Source organism: Dermacentor andersoni, chromosome 11 (genome assembly GCF_023375885.2).
Source record: "Dermacentor andersoni chromosome 11, qqDerAnde1_hic_scaffold, whole genome shotgun sequence".
In the NCBI taxonomy this organism is placed as follows: Eukaryota; Metazoa; Arthropoda; class Arachnida; order Ixodida; family Ixodidae; genus Dermacentor; species Dermacentor andersoni.
In genome coordinates this window covers 67,162,716-67,179,196 of record NC_092824.1, presented here as the reverse complement: position 1 = coordinate 67,179,196, position 16,481 = coordinate 67,162,716, and the positions used below count along the sequence as shown (strand labels likewise).

The window sequence follows — 16,481 nt, the reverse complement described above, 5'->3', positions numbered from 1 at the left end:
CGATCAAATAAACATAATATTGGAGCAGAAGTACGGTAAAATTTTCACCCCTGCGGGCAATAGTATAGACATAAAGCATGAGGACTAGCGTAGTGGAGCAGGCCACGTCGCTTAGGTAGCCATACTTTACAGTCTGTAGAGAGGTCATTCGCACTCTCCTAAGAGCCTTGTGCACGCGAAGAAACTACTTGTTTGCTCTTTATGCTCCGTTTGTGCTTTTGATAAGCAACGCATTGTAGCGCACTATGTAATGACATCAACTCGCTAATCTTAAGAAAACTGGAATGGGAACACCATTTTACCGTAATTTTGATGACTGCCAACCATTATTCGAAAACTATTTCGAAAAGTATTCGATTCGCTTCTGGCACTATTCGTATTCGATTTGGTCACAGAAAAAAGAAATCGCCATCCGCACACTCCCTACTTTCCATGGACTCTCCCTCAATGGCTATGACGGTGTCGTGCCGAGCAAGATGTCGTGGGTTCGGTTCCCGTCAAGGCGAAAAAACTGCCTAGGTGGTTGCTACAGCTTGTAAGTTGAAAGCGCACACTTGAAGAAGACACGCATACTAAGGAAGAAACGATGTGGGCGGATGGACAGTTGGTCGAGTTCGTACGGTGACATATTCTTCGTTTGTAGCGCGAAGTGACACAGATGAAGGCTTGCAGAAGACAGGACGAGCGCTAACTCTCAACTAAATCTTTATTGAAACGATCAACATATCTATAACTGATTGCAAAAACCGTAGCAAACAAACATGACAAGGTATAAAGACTGTCAATTAAACATATCGGAAGATAGGGAAGCCGTAAAAACCAACCCAAGAACCGGTGCTACTTGAGATTGATGCACGTGCTGGGAAGATATTGAAATTCGCTTTATAACAGTGGTATTGGTGCTTGGCTAGCACAATTAGTCTCTCGTAATCTGTTAATGCGAGATGACTGAATTATTTCGCGTGTAGTTTGGCATGTGTGTCTCGAAAGGACTTTTGTGTCCTCAAACAAAGGTTTACAATCCCAATTAACATAATGCGACGCAGGATATGAAGCATTAGGGTTGTTAAATGGTTGTTTGTGTTCTTTTAGTCTGATACTGAGGCACCTGCCGCTGTGCCCAATGTAAGCCTTGCCGCACTTGAGTGGAATCTAATAAACTGTACCAGTGTTACAAGGTACAAAAGGAGACACGTGCCCAACACCGTAATCATTTTTTCTTCTTCCAAGGATATAGACAGGACAATATAGACAAACCAAGGATATAGAAGGGACAATATAGACAAACCAAGGATATAGACGGGATGATGTAGACAAAACAAGGATATAAATGGGACGATGTAGAGAAACCAAGGGTGTAGACGGGACGACTGCTCGGTTCCCGACCGCGGCATTGTCACTCCAGTTGGGGCAAGTAAAAAAAGAAACGCCCAATTTAGATTCTCACTAAAGATCATTGGGGGCCAACATTATTCCGGAGCTCATGAAGCTTGCCTCGTGAAACACGGGTCACATTTTGGACGCGAACTCTTCCGAAAACCTATAATTACTGCTTCCTTCAGTGGCATTTTAAAGACGTCCGCCTCGGTTCCGTGATTCCCGCGAAACCCATTGAGGGGCGAAGGAGAGTCTGAACGCGACACGTGACATTGTCGCGTGTCACCGACGGCCTTGCAGGGACGCGACCGGCGGCCGCGCCTACCGGCTGGCGCTGCAGACGCGCGAGCAGCACATCCGCCGAGACAAGGCCACCAGCAACATCTGCACGGCGCAGGCGCTGCTCGCCAACATGTCCGCCCTGTACGCCATCTATCACGGACCACAGGGACTGCGCGACATCGCCACCAGGGTGCACAACGCCACGCTGCTTCTCGCCAGAGGTGAACCACCTTATTATATATACATATTTTAGAGCGCAGCTCTTTGGCGTCCGTTCCTGGGTTTCGCGTCGTCGTCGGCGTTGTCGTCGGCCTCGTAACCAGCTCCGCCCCCCTTTCATCCCCCCAGCGCTAGCAGCGACCGACTGATACCGCTGGATGCCGCTGACGCCGCTAGAGAGTCAAGATAACGTGACCGCATAGAACACCGTCGCCGCCATGCAGAAAGAGGAGAAAAGGGTTCCCCCCCTCCCCCCCCCCCCTGTTCTTGTGTGGCGGATAGGGTGCTCTTCAGTTGCCGACGCGCCGGTTATTTCACGTAGGCCCCGGCACGTCGACGAATACGTGACCACCTTCCCACGGCTAGACCTGGTTCTTAGCGCTGCGGAAGCGAGGGTATCATATTGTTTGTGTCGGCATCGGCGGCGTTGTCCCTGAAACCAACTCCGCAGCTGGGGTTGACTCACTATCGGCGTCAGCGGCATCAGTCAGTCGCTGCTATCTCTTCCCTCCTCCCTTTATCGTGTTGTCCGCTTGCTGCGCGCGCTTCTGCCCCCATCGTTTGCCGCTGGGTGTACACGCCGCCCCCCTCCCCCCTCTTCCTGCGAGTCTCCGGTTGTCAAAGCGCCGGCTCGAACTTAATTCCTTTCTTCGACTTCACATTCTACCACGGAAAAGCCAATCCGGACAGAAAGCTAGCCGATGAATTTCGTCGGTTGCAGTCCCACAAACTTGACACCATCACCGCCAAGTGCCTCGCCATGACTGAACAGCCGCACTACTTGTTGATCTCCGCTCTTAACGTACGCTCCCTTGCCGCACATGCCAAGGACGTACACCACGATCACATTCTGCGCCATTCCTCTGTACTTTGCTTTGCTGAAACCTGGATGGATCCCGAAGAGCCTCTCGAAATCATAGATTTCCTATACTGCTGTGGTGCTCGCAGAGACCACAACAGAGCGGCGGGAGTCGCTATCTACTTGCGCACAGGTCTCTCTGCAATACCAGTCGAAATGTTTGGCACGTCACATGAAGTTGGCGAACTGTGCGCCGCAAAGTTGCCCAACGGCTTGCTGGTAGTAGCTGCCTACTTCGCCCCTACCGCACTCACGAAAGACGTCGTGCACTTCCTGCAACTCGCATTAACCGTCCATCGATCCACACCGATGTTAGTAGTGGGGGACTTTAATGTTGACATAAAGACAAACAGCAATTTCCTAACACTTATGCGGGAGAACATCCCGTTCCTCTCGCTCGTAACGCGTCCCAAGGCTGTGACAACCTCGCGAGGCACTTGTATAGATCTCGTCTTTGAGAATCAAGCATTGGTGTACCAAGTCGAACATATATCAGTCTATTTCTCCGACCACAAAGCTTCCTTCATGACTGTCAAGAACTGTTAGTGGAGTCTTTGTTAAAGGAATACGTGTGAAAAATAAAAAAAAAAATTCTGTGATAGCGCATACATGTGTTGCTCGATTTCTTTGCCTCAATGTATCGAAAAGGTGAAACAGCTTATTTGCTGCGCTCAAATTTCGCATTAGGAAGTAACGTAATCGTCGGTAATTTTTTTTTTTTTTGTAACATGCTCGGCGGCTACCGCCATGTTTCGCACTGGTTCGTGAGGTGCACGACAGACCGGATGTAACAGGAGTCGCAGTGTAATGCTACCGCGCGGCGCTTCCGTAGACTCGGAGCTTCCGCGGTATCGCGTACTGTGAGGTGCGACAGGAGAGTCGAGTGCGACAGTCCGTGCGTGTTTTCGGATGCTTTTATCTCGGCTTAAACACTCCGACCGCGATCCCGTTCGTCGCGTGACTGTATACCGCGAAGTGGCTCCCTTCTGTTATCGTCAAGAACAACGTGATGGACGTCCGTTACGGACGTCGTCCAGCCGTTACAGCGTCCTATTGGATCCTCCAATTCTGCTCCGGACACGCGCGATTCATTCTGCGTCGCGATACATGGGATAGCATTTTAGTGCATACGCGTCATAAGGCTGTTTCACATGCAGCGACTGGTGCGAAAAAATAGAAAAAATCGCTGTTGCCACGTGCGTCGCAGGGCGATTTTCGCTGACAGCTTTCACAGGCGTCGGCGACAGCGCGATTTCCGTCGCAACGACGCACCATGTCGATCCCCCACTCACAGAGTATCCGCGCGTGCATCGCTAAATAAAAACAGCATGGGAACGAGTCAAATATTGTTGTTTATTTAAAAATGGAATAAGTAGCATGCTAGGTGGTCCTTAATAGCGCTGTACCTTTACGACTGCTTAGTCCGCTACAGCGGAGACGCCGACACGAGAACGTCGTAAAACAGACGTCGTCAGAATAGCCTCTATTTCGACGGCATGACTGACTTTATGCAAATCAGTCGCGGGAAGCTGCGACAGTCGCGATTGGCGTAGAGCGACGTAAAGCAATGTGTCGTTCACGCGCCATGTGGAACAGCCTATACGCGTCCTGGTGGATCTAGCGATCGAGCGTCGATCTCGGAATCGAGAGAGTTCACGTTGGGTCAGTTCCGGTTCATTCGTTCATTTCTCGCAGTGATGTTCTCTGTTAAAGGTACGCACGCGCAATTAGTGCTTCATCATACACAGGCCGTGTGCGTGACTTACAAAAAAAGGGAAATGTGCGAAGCTGGCTTCTCCTTACAGGGACATTTATTGCGGTGAAGCCAGCTTCACAAAGTCGCACACGCATGTATTGACTGATGTTTCCCAGCACATTGACACCAACAGGCTGGAGGCCCACACAGCGCCAGCTGTGTCCGTTCTGTTGTGCGTGCGTAATGCGCCGGAAAACTTCAATAACGCAGCACCAACCGTGCACGCTCGCCCTTGGGGATTCAAGGTTTTGGGCATGGAGCGCCTGTGGGGTGGGTCGCGAGTGCTTCGAGTCGTCTGTATTCACGAGCAAACGCCCAAGAACCCTTGCTGTTTCTAGCATTATGTTTTCACTTTGCACCAGAACGTGTACAGCGCAGATACGTTGCAGTACTTGCAAAGGGCAGGCAGGTACATCGAAGGCAGCTACCGAGCGTCAAGTTAATGATCGCAAACGTGCAGTAAGCGTTCTTTCAATAATGACAGTGGAGAAAACGAACGGGGTGCTTACTACTTTTCGAATCGGCACTGTTGTGGAATTTGGTAATTCAGTTTTCTTTACTGCTCTGATTGGCTTAGAGAGGAACGCATGGCATATCCGATTGGCTCAAAGGACCGAAGTCACGGAATCTTACGGCATTCAATATATCACTGCGGAGCATTGAGTTGGCGTGAGCAAGTTGTTGTAATCGCACCGCTGGCACGAGTTGTTGGGGTCTCGGTGCTGACGCCCGTTATTGCCAATGGGTCGCAAGCCCCAAGGGTAGCGTTGGCCTGGCGGCCTGGGGCACTGGAAGCATCCGAAGGTCCCGGCAAAGCATGAGAAGACTGGTAACAGAACAACTTGTTTATTCTAACATAGCAAAAGAGCGGCCGGTCAGGTCGACCGAAGTGGAGAGACGGGAGAGCACGTAACTCAACAGTACAAATCGGAGCCTCTCTCCTGGCGTCCGGGGGCAGCTGCTCTTATACCCTCGGCGTCGCGGTCCAAAAGAGAAGGTCACGGGATGAAGGTCACGGGATGAAGGTCACGGGACGGCGGAGCATGACCCCACGACGGCGCGAACTGTCGGGCCGAGATACCTGCTGAACCGAGTGTAGTGACGCATCGCCAACCTTCACTTGGGGAGCTCCGCTCCCCTGATGCCGCGCTTTGACAAGCGTGGGCACACACACACACACACACACGAAGACACGTGGCACTGAAACACGCCTGGACACGCTTGGCGGGTAGGCGTTGCGGCGGCGTTGGACGGGCCAAAATGTCCGCCGCTTTGAACAAAGCCCCGGCGTCCGTTGCATCCGCGCCGGCATTACCGCGCGTTGTAGGCGAAACGTAACAGACCGCCCCGCCGGGGGAAGGAGATCCCGAAGGTCAGGGGACTGCATCCGCTGTCCGGAGGGATGTCGCTCGATGATGCTCATAACCGAAGTTGGGCGTCCTTGGGCGTTTCTTGAGCGCAGCGCACAGAGAAGGCCTCGTTCTCACGTTCAGGTGCACACAGGACACTGCAAAGTGACTTCGGGAGAGTTGACATTTTTGTTCTCGTTTCCGGCAAGCGTTAGAACCACGCCAAAAGTCAACCGCTCAGTCAGCAAGCACGGCACAACCCTCACTAAGCCCTGCCAGGCTCTTTCCCCTTTTTTACTGCTGCCTAGTTCCTTACAGTAGTTTAGCAGCACTCAGAACGCGTCCACAAATCGAAAAATTGCACTAGAAAGCACATCATCACTTTGAAACACTACACAAAAGCAATAAGTTAAAAAAAATCCTGCCTCAGGAAGAAAAACATCAGTAACAAGCAATTTTGAGGCTGATTCCCACGTTAGGGGCTTCGACTTAAGCCATCGGCGTTACCGTTGAGACTCCCCTTTTTGTAACGCACCTCAAAGGAATATTGTTGCAAAGCGAGGCTCCAGCGCAGGAGGCGGCCATTTTTGGGAGAGATGGTCTGCAGCCATTGGAGAGGGCAGTGATCCGTTTCAATGATAAACCTCGAGCCGGCTAGGTAACATGACAATTTCTGAACGGCCCACACGATACACGCACACTCTTTCTCGGTGGCGCTATACGCCTGCTCACGACTCGTCAGCTTATGACTAGCATACAGGACGGGGTGTTCTACTTCTCCATTTTCCCGTTGGCACAGTACAACGCCCATGCCTCGCTCACTAGCATCACACTGAACAACGAACCCTTTTGTGTAGTCGGGCGATCGTAGCACAGGCTGGCTTGTTAGGGCGCTCTTTAGGGCGCTAAAAGCTCTTTCCTTCGTCTCATCCCAGACGACTGTTTGCGGCTCTGTCTTTCTTAGAGCATCCGTCAAGGGAGCCGCGATATCAGAGTACCTGGGGATGTACCTCTGATAGTAGCCGGCGACACCTAAGAACGACCGAATATCGGTCTTCGTGCGCGGTTGCGGGAAGTCTCGCACAGCGGCCACCTTTATTTCAGAGGGGCGGCGACGACCCCGACCAATCACGTGTCCGAGGTAGACAACCTCGGCCTGTGCTAACTGGCACTTGGGAGCCTTGACTGTCAAGCCCGCATCGCGCAGGCGGGTTAGCACTGCCCGCAAGTGCGCCATATGCTCAGGCCAGGATGCGGAGAATATCGCTACGTCGTCTAGATACGGTAAAGCGAATTCTTGCTGTCCCCGCAACACTTTATCCATGAGGCTTGAAAAGCAGTATGGCGCGTTCTTCAAACCAAAACTCAAAACTTTAGGACGGAATGTCCCCATTGGTGAAATGAACGCCGCATACCTACTAGCCTCTTCTGTAAGTGGAACCTGCCAATAACCCCTGACAAGATCTAGGGTGGAAATAAACTGAGCGCTACTCACTCTCTCAAGGCGCTCCTCGATGTTAGGGATCGGATAAATTTGATCCTTAGTCATGGAATTAAGCCTGCGGTAGTCGACGCAAGGACGAGGTTCCTTGCCCGGTACCTCAACTAAAATCAAAGGGGAGGTATAATCACTCTCACCCGCTTCAATAACACCGAGCTGTAGCATTTTCTTTACCTCAGCCTCCATAATATCGCTCTGGCGGGGTGACACCCGGTACGCCTTGGATCGTACTGGCTCTGGGGAGGTAAGTTCTATGTCATGAGTAAGGACAGAAGTCCTACCAGGCCTCTCAGAGAACAGACCTTGAAACTCTTGTAAGAGCTGGTGTAGTTCGATTTTCTGCTCAGGCGACAGCGATGCTTTACTTATTAAGTCACTAATGACTTGATCGGTGTCTTTCCTGTTCGTCACTGAGCCTAGTCCCGGAAGCTCGACCGGAAGCTCTTCGGGCACGTTTACCATCATGCACACCACTGCTTCCCGTTGCTTATAGGGTTTGAGCAGATTACAGTGGTAAACTTGCTGTGCTTTCCGCTTTCCTGGCAGACTCACCACGTAGTTAACGTCCGACAGTTTTTGAACAATCCGTGCTGGGCCCTCCCACTGCACGTCGAGTTTGTTCTTTAGCGATGTGCGCAATATCATGACCTCATCGCCCACCTCAAAACGACGGGCCCTGGCTGTCCGATCATAATAAACCTTGGCCCTCTGCTGGGCCTCTGCCATTGCTTCACCTGACAACTCCTGTGCCCTTCTTAAGCGTTCGAGGAGCTTAAGCACGTACTCTACCACGACTGGGTCGTCGCCCCTGCCTTCCCATGACTCTCGAAGCATGCGAAGCGGAGATCGCAGCGAGCGACCGTACACCAGCTCAGCTGGCGAAAACCCCGTAGCCGCATGCGGCGCGGTCCTTAATGCAAACATCACTCCAGGCAGACACAGCTCCCAGTCAGTTTGATGTTCAAAACACAATGCTCTCAACACGCGCTTCATGACGGAGTGGAGCTTCTCCACGGAATTCGACTGGGGGTGGTGCACTGAGCTGTGTAACAGCCTTACCCCGCACCTTTCGAGAAAGTCTGTCGTCAAAGCGCTAGTAAACACTGTGCCCTGATCTGACTGGATTTCTGCAGCAAAACCAACTCGCGCAAATATGGACAGTAGTGCATTGACTATCTCAACTGAGCTGAGTTCTTTAAGCGGCACTGCTTCAGGGAACTTTGTCGCTGGGCAGATCACAGTCAAAATGTGTCGGTACCCCGTGGCTGTTACCGGCAGAGGTCCCACTGTATCAATAACGAGCCGTCTAAAAGGCTCCGTAATGATAGGTACCAACTTCAACGGCGCCCTCGATTTGTCCCCTGGCTTGCCCACCCGCTGACAGGTGTCGCATGTCTTCACAAAGTGGTCTGCGTCCCGAAAACACCCTGGCCAATAGTACTCCTGCAAGAGACGGTCCTTAGTTTTCTTAACTCCTAGGTGTCCGGACCACGAACCCCCATGCGACAAGCGCAACAGATCCTGACGATAGCATTGAGGCACGATCAGCTGATCGAACTCCACTCCCCTGCGGTCTAGATACTTCCGGTACAGGACCCCACCTCTTTCCACAAAGCGAGCATTTTTCTTGGCGATACCTTCCTTGATAATGCAGCGTATGTTTTCTAGGCTGCCATCCTTCTTTTGCTCGGCTATCAAAGCCGACCGGCTGACTTTTAGCAACCTGTTAAGTCCGTCTGACGTAGGCGCGATGAGCAAATCTGGAGACAGCTCTTCTAACTTTCCCGTGTCGGGAATTTCCTCTCCAGTATCTGCTGCCTTTAACGCTACAGGCTCAATTTTATCCCGTTCGGGCGTGCTCTGAATACCAGCTTGCTGCGCCTCTGACCCTTTCTCATCATTCAACAACGTCGGCCCCGCAACTACCGCCTTTGCAGCGAGCTCCCGAACCTTCGATCTGGTTAAGGCCTGAACGCTAGCCTCACCAAACAAAAGCCCCTTCTCGCGCAGGAGGTGATCGGACCTGTTCGAAAATAGGTACGGGTACTGGGGGGGGCAGCATAGATGACACTGCGGCCTCCGTCTCAAGTGCTCCGAAAGGTCCTTCAATAAGCACTTTTGCTACCGGCAGACACACGCTATGAGCTTCCACTGCTTGCTTGATCCATGCGCACTCGCCCGTGAACATATCGGGTTCTACGTAAGAGGGGTGAACTACATCCATTGTAGCTGCGGAATCGCGAAGCACTCGGCACTCTTTCCCGTTCACGAGGAGGTCTCGCATGTAAGGCTCGAGAAGCTTCATGTTCTCGTCAGTGCTGCATATAGACAAAAACACGACTTTTGTTTTTGTTTCTGGACACTGCGCCGAAAAGTGACCCGGCTTCTTGCACGTATAACAAACGCGCGCTTGCCTCGTCTCGAACCGCTTTCTGCGTTCGGCTTCGGTTGCCGCCGTCTCCGTACGTTCGGTCGGACTGCTTTCACTCGCATCCGCACTACGTGTATCCCCCTTTGCTCTCATGGGTGTGAACTTCGGCCTCTCAAACTTGGAGCCAAATTCACCCTTTTGACCGTCCTTAGCTCCGCGAGCCCGACGCGTCACAAACTCCTCGGCTAGCTCAGCGGCTCGAGCCACCGTACTAACGTCTGGCCTATCCAAGACCCAGTACCGCACGTTCTCAGGTAACCGACTATAAAACTGTTCTAGCCCGAAACACTGCAGAACTTTCTCGTGGTCACCAAACGCTTTCTCTTCTTTGAGCCACTCCTGCATGTTTGACATAAGCCTGTACGCAAACTCTGTATATGACTCACTTCTGCCTTTCTCATTTTCCCGAAACTTCCGACGGAACGCCTCCGCTGACAGCCGGTACTTTTTTAGCAGACTCGATTTCACTTTGTCGAAATCCTCTGCCTCCTCTCTCTCCAAGCGAGCGACTACGTCGGCCGCCTCGCCGGGTAGCAAAGTGAGCAAGCGCTGTGGCCACGTTTCCCGAGAGAACCCCTGCTTCTCGCACGTTCGCTCAAAGTTAACCAGGAACAAACCAATGTCCTCTCCAAGCTTAAACGGCCGCATCAGGTCAGTCATTTTGAACAATACTCGTTCTCCTGCACCGTGTGCCTGACTTCCATTACGAGCGCGTTCCATCTCTAACTCGAGACGCTTCATTTCCAAAGCGTGTTGACGGTCGCGCTCTTCTTTTTCTTTCTCTTTTTGTTCTTTAAGTTCGCGCTCCTGTCTTTTTGCCCGCTCCTCAATGGTCTCAAGGCAATCCGACAGCTCGTCATCCTCAGCTTCTAACTCAAGAATAGCCCTTAGCAGTTCTGGTTTTCTGAGTTTGTCTGAGACATCCAGACCCAACTCTCTTGCAAGCTCCAGCAATATCGGTTTGCGCAACGACTTCAAATCCATGGCTGCTCTGAATGCTGCTTTCTCTACTGCCTACTATTGTCTTGCCGCAAACTAACCCGGCAGCAACGACAACCACAATTACCAGCTCTGTTTCTAACACTAACAAAAGCCTGGCAAAACTCAGAAGAAGAAAGTCCCGCACTCACCAAACCTCGCAGCCAAGACTTCAGCGCAGTCGTTCCGCTGCAGGCAACCAGTCATCACACAGGGCTCGTTGCACTGCTCCCGGATGGTCGTTGTGCTGCTCAGCATACAGTCAACCGCATCTCTTCGCTGCTGGCCTCCGTTGTCGCGATCTCACCGCTGGCAACCAGATGTTGTAATCGCACCGCTGGCACGAGTTGTTGGGGTCTCGGTGCTGACGCCCGTTATTGCCAATGGGTCGCAAGCCCCAAGGGTAGCGTTGGCCTGGCGGCCTGGGGCACTGGAAGCATCCGAAGGTCCCGGCAAAGCATGAGAAGACTGGTAACAGAACAACTTGTTTATTCTAACATAGCAAAAGAGCGGCCGGTCAGGTCGACCGAAGTGGAGAGACGGGAGAGCACGTAACTCAACAGTACAAATCGGAGCCTCTCTCCTGGCGTCCGGGGGCAGCTGCTCTTATACCCTCGGCGTCGCGGTCCAAAAGAGAAGGTCACGGGATGAAGGTCACGGGATGAAGGTCACGGGACGGCGGAGCATGACCCCACGACGGCGCGAACTGTCGGGCCGAGAGACCTGCTGAACCGAGTGTAGTGACGCATCGCCAACCTTCACTTGGGGAGCTCCGCTCCCCTGATGCCGCGCTTTGACAAGCGTGGGCACACACACACACACACACGAAGACACGTGGCACTGAAACACGCCTGGACACGCTTGGCGGGTAGGCGTTGCGGCGGCGTTGGACGGGCCAAAATGTCCGCCGCTTTGAACAAAGCCCCGGCGTCCGTTGCATCCGCGCCGGCATTACCGCGCGTTGTAGGCGAAACGTAACAAAGTCAAGCAATCTCAAGCCAGTTTCCAATTGTTTCCCTGAAAACTGTACTTTTTGTCTCCTTGCGTGTTTCGTAGGAGCCGCAAGCGCTGGCCATCACTTGGTCCACCCGAGGTTTTTCGACACCCTCAAGATAAAGCCGGCGAACTCCCAAGAGGCTGTCAAGAAACGAGCGACTGAGAAAGAAGTCAATCTCCGGTATTTCGTCGATGGCACGGTAAGCTCAGTTCGCTAAACGTGCGATGCACGTAAATATAAAGTTGCAGCTGCGTATTGCCAGCAGAACTGTTTTGCTGTATATTTCAAGCTTCAAGTCGCTTGTAACTATTCAAAAAAAAAACATTTGTAAACGCACGCAGAAAGGTGTATCAGCAAACGCAGTTTCTTTATTACTGCAAACTGGACCACTCAGTTTTTCGCTGTCGTCACATGATCATGCAGAATGGGTAGGTTTTGCATATGATTTCGCAATGCTGCGCACGAAATCAGTCAGTGTTGCACAGTATTGCGGAATAAGGCGGCTACCGGCTGCACATGGCTTCGTAAGTACTGCTAAGACTACCGGGAACTACGTTCTTGCGTGTGTGTTGCTTTTCGAGGACGAATGCGGATAAAGATGTACGATGCACAGCCTTGCGTTTTGAACAGCTGCGGTTTACCATCAAGCACCTAAATGTTTGCACAGAAGTGTTGGCATTCGTCCACCGCCGCAGCCTAGAGTTTTAATTTAATTAGCAAAGTAATTGCAGTGAACTGTGCTGTGCATCTACGAATCTCGCTTGAACGGAACTTCCGGATAAACGAAACAATGATATCAACTTTGATCAGCCGCCCATAGGCACAGTGTTAATAAACTATGGGTTAAACGAAACGTATCTTTTCAGAACTCCGGTTACACGGAACTAACTATCACCAACTTCATCGGCATATATCGAACAGGAAAAATCCGACAGACATGTGAAATGGGGATGCTATTAATAGCTAAAACATAAATCCTATTCAGCAGGCAGTTGCGGGAAGGTTTATACAAACTGAAGATGTCGAAGTTGCAACGGTGTTTCTATCGTGAAGACTTTGCTAGGCAAGTAAAGATCCCTGAGACAGAAGTGATCATACCCTGATCCCTGAGGTACTCACTCACTCACGCACCCACACACTCATCTGCCCACACACGCACTCACACACACCGCACGCGCGCGCACACACATACATACACACAAACACGCACATACCTATGACTTCGCGCTCAGCGGCACAATGTCATAGTCTTTATGCTAATGCGGTGAGTGATGATCTTGGAATTGAATGTGAGGGCTACTTGTGTGAGCATGTCGAAGGAAATTAGCCTCTGCCAGATGCTTTTATATGCTGTGATTGAATAATTTTTTTGCTTTGTTAGGACTGCGGGATGCCTTAGTATGTCTGTTAGAAGTTGGACTACGTGGTCTCCCTTTGCCAGCTGCCTGCTCTTAAACTAACGGACTACGTGACGCCTGCTATTAAAAAATAATAGAAAAAGGACGCTCCGCGCTCGCCGCCTTGGCCGTGAGGAGCGTTGGCTAACACTCTCTGTGCTAATATTGTACGCACACGCAAGCACCGAAGGAAGTGAGTGAGGAGGTGGCCGCCATGGTAGTTCAATTGGTAAAGTACCACGCCGGTAATGCTGACGGGGTGGTTCGGTATTCCCCTGTTGCGAGTTATCTATTTGTCCACTTTCATTTGCACATATCTTATTCATCCTACACTTTAAATAAACGTAACAATACACGCCCCCCCCCCCCCCTCCCCGTCGTTATGCTTTTTTCCGGTTTCATTGTCTGTGGCACTAAAAAAATGCAGCCACATTATTCTGCCCTCGCACGCCAGGACGCATCAGAACACAGTTAAGCGGTATCTTGTACGCGTGAAACAGCTTCTAGCTTTCATGTTAGCGTTATTTCGTAAGCAATATTACTGAAACGTGAGCTTTATCTGCGTGCTATGCTACATGGGTCGCGAAATGAAAGTACAAGGTAACTCAAGATTGCTTGTCCCGTAGAACCTACAGTGGCGCGCCGCTGTTACATGTGCCGTGTGTCGCAGGTTGGCGTTTCGTTGGACGAAACCGTGACAGAGAAGGACCTGGACGACCTCCTCTGGATCTTCGAGAGTAAAAAGACGGCGGTGAGCATGGGAATATGTTTGTCACGCGCTGTTGTTGTTGTTGTTATTGTTTCCCTAATCGACTGGGTAAAGAATCCCGGACAAGTCGTACACGGTTTGTTTCGTTGCTATTTGCTACCCTTTCGCAAAGGAGCAAAAAAAAATAAAAGATAACTATCTACAGAAAAGATTGCGAGAGCCGATTGAAACTGTGGGTTGGTTGCAGGCGCAACTGGCCAGCGACGTGCCCGAGCAGCCCACCGACAGCCTGCTGTTCAGCGAGCACAAGAGGACCTCCCAATTTCTCACGCATCCTGTCTTCAACACGTGAGCACCTGATGCTTAGTCGAGCGTCGCAGCACCGCCGTGTGGGCGGGTCAGCGTACAAGGCTGAGTGATACTGCGATATGCCGTGAACGTTTAGGGGAAGGGGGGGGGGGGGGGGGATTGCAATGCTGGTGGCGCAATATCGCGCTGCTAGGTCGAACTTAAAGCGCACAAAACTATAGTTCAACGCGTTCACGCCGCATGTATGTGCAGGTACGAATGTGCGTAAACGATATATTCTTAGTTCTCTTGTTAGTCGACTTTCTTAAAATAATTTGGAAACGCTCGCGAAGGCCAGAGTGCTTCTAATCCACCCTAATTGAATACCGCGTCGCAAGTAGCCGCCGTCAGCGCTTCCGCTCTCTTGTTCCGCTATGCGGCTACGCTAAAAACGTGTCAGCCCGTTATAAAGTGTATTCGTTCTGTCATAATCAGCATCTATTTCTTAAAGATTGAAACATTGAAACACGATGGCACTTTTGGGTACCCTGCTTGCGAACCACTTTTATTTCGCTCGAATGCGGCCTTAACTGCATGAATTTTGACACTTCGCTGCCCAGCGCAAAGTTTCGGATTCGGCGCCTGGTCACGTCGGGCGCAAATAAGTGGTGGAAATTTGCACGAGAGCAGGTGTCGTGGTTGTTAGGCTCATTTTAAAGAAATTAAGCTGGGCCCAACCCACCGAAGCTGTGCGTTCCGACCTCTGTTATAGCTTGCGGAAAGCTTGGGATCGCAGACGCAAACTAGCCATGATCTGGAAAGAGACAAACTAGCTCTTGCGCGACGACAAAAAGAAACATGAACTTCACCAATGTGGCTGTTTTGGCTTCTTGGTATTGCATAATGGTGAATTGTAGCGCAGATATACACGCCAGCAAAGAGGAGATGACAGATGAGCGCTAACTTCCAACGATATTTATTAATTTAATAACATGCAGTTACATCCGCTAATTACAGGGAAATATATATATATATACATAGTAAGTTGTAACTCTAGCTCGGGGTTTCCTGGTAGAAATGCATGTGAACGATAGGAATGTTTCCTTTGGGAGCCGACTTGAGTGACATCTGTTTCACTTCATAGAAAACGTTGCATTCTAGTGTCTCTTCGTGGAATTTTCTTTTTCAAAGACTGAAATGTTTAGAAAAATTGTCGCGAGTCTCTAAATATCAGAGATGTTGACGACCAACGCTTAGAAAATCAAAACTTTTTCCAACAAAAAAGAGGTATCCACTTTTTGCCAACAGCATTTATTAGAGCATATAGAGCAAACAGATCGAATTTATTTTACAGCCTGCATGGACTCGTTACGTTATTTGCGCCACTTCTGCAGCAGTCATGCTGGCCAATTAGCGATATAATTTAGACGAAAGAAAGTATATCAGGTTTATTAAATTTTAACTAAATGTGATTTTCAAAATTGGTTCTATTGCGTAGTTAGAGTATGTGAAGTTTTAAAATGTGTGTATCTTACTTAACATTCTTTTTAATGCATAAACGTTTGTCAAAAGTCGAGTGTCAGATTTAAGATATCTAGGCTAATAGGCACAATGACGGAACTTTTTTCTTTCAATTCATCGAATTATGCTTGCTCAAGAACGTTTCCGCGTTTTGCATGTATTTGAATAGGAAATCTGAGTTGGCCTCGAGCATACGCGTCTACGAAAAACTTATATATACGCAAGGGATGTGGCCATTACATACGGAAAACGAAAATGCAGTAAGCAAATAGCCGGAGAAATTGGTAGTGTTTGTGTTACTTTCTGTACTTTTAAGACAGTCAAGTGCGAACAGCTTTCTCGTTACGCATTTCAGAACTTGCCAAGTAACCGTTGCTCAGCTGACATTTTTTTCAAGCGTACGACTAACAGAAGAGACCGTCATTAGGTGCCGTCGAATGCTGCAGCGTAAATGCGACCGTGCAATCGACATAGTTCCGACGTCGTTCCGACATTGTTCCAACATTTTCCCGACATTGTTCCGACATTGTTCCAACATTGTTCAACGTTGTTTCAATGTCGTTTGTGTTATCTGTTATAGGTACCACTCCGAGACGCAGATCGTGCGGTTCATGAAGCAGCTCGAGAACAAGGACATCTCGCTCGTGCACTCCATGATACCTCTGGTGAGCTCGCTTGACTTGCAATGCGGTGCGCGCAGCTGACACTGATTTGCCGCCGCTTAACTCCGAGCCATGCGCCGTTAATTGCAAACTATTGCTGCGATAGCAATATTACAGACATTTGAGGCGCGTTGGGGGGCTGTCTGCGCCGTCGG

At 50.4% G+C, this 16,481-nt stretch overlaps 1 protein-coding gene across 1 annotated transcript in view; it reads left to right on the top strand.

Annotated features, from left to right (window-relative positions):
- Positions 1 to 16,481, top strand: part of LOC126517665 (glycine dehydrogenase (decarboxylating), mitochondrial) — a 65,728-nt gene that overhangs the window by 30,770 nt on the left and 18,477 nt on the right. Inside the window, exons 7-11 of the mRNA XM_050167459.3 lie at positions 1,678 to 1,880; positions 11,809 to 11,948; positions 13,817 to 13,897; positions 14,103 to 14,203; positions 16,245 to 16,329. Of these exons, the coding sequence (XP_050023416.1) occupies positions 1,678 to 1,880; positions 11,809 to 11,948; positions 13,817 to 13,897; positions 14,103 to 14,203; positions 16,245 to 16,329 (610 nt within the window). The remainder of the gene's footprint in view (positions 1 to 1,677; positions 1,881 to 11,808; positions 11,949 to 13,816; positions 13,898 to 14,102; positions 14,204 to 16,244; positions 16,330 to 16,481) is intronic.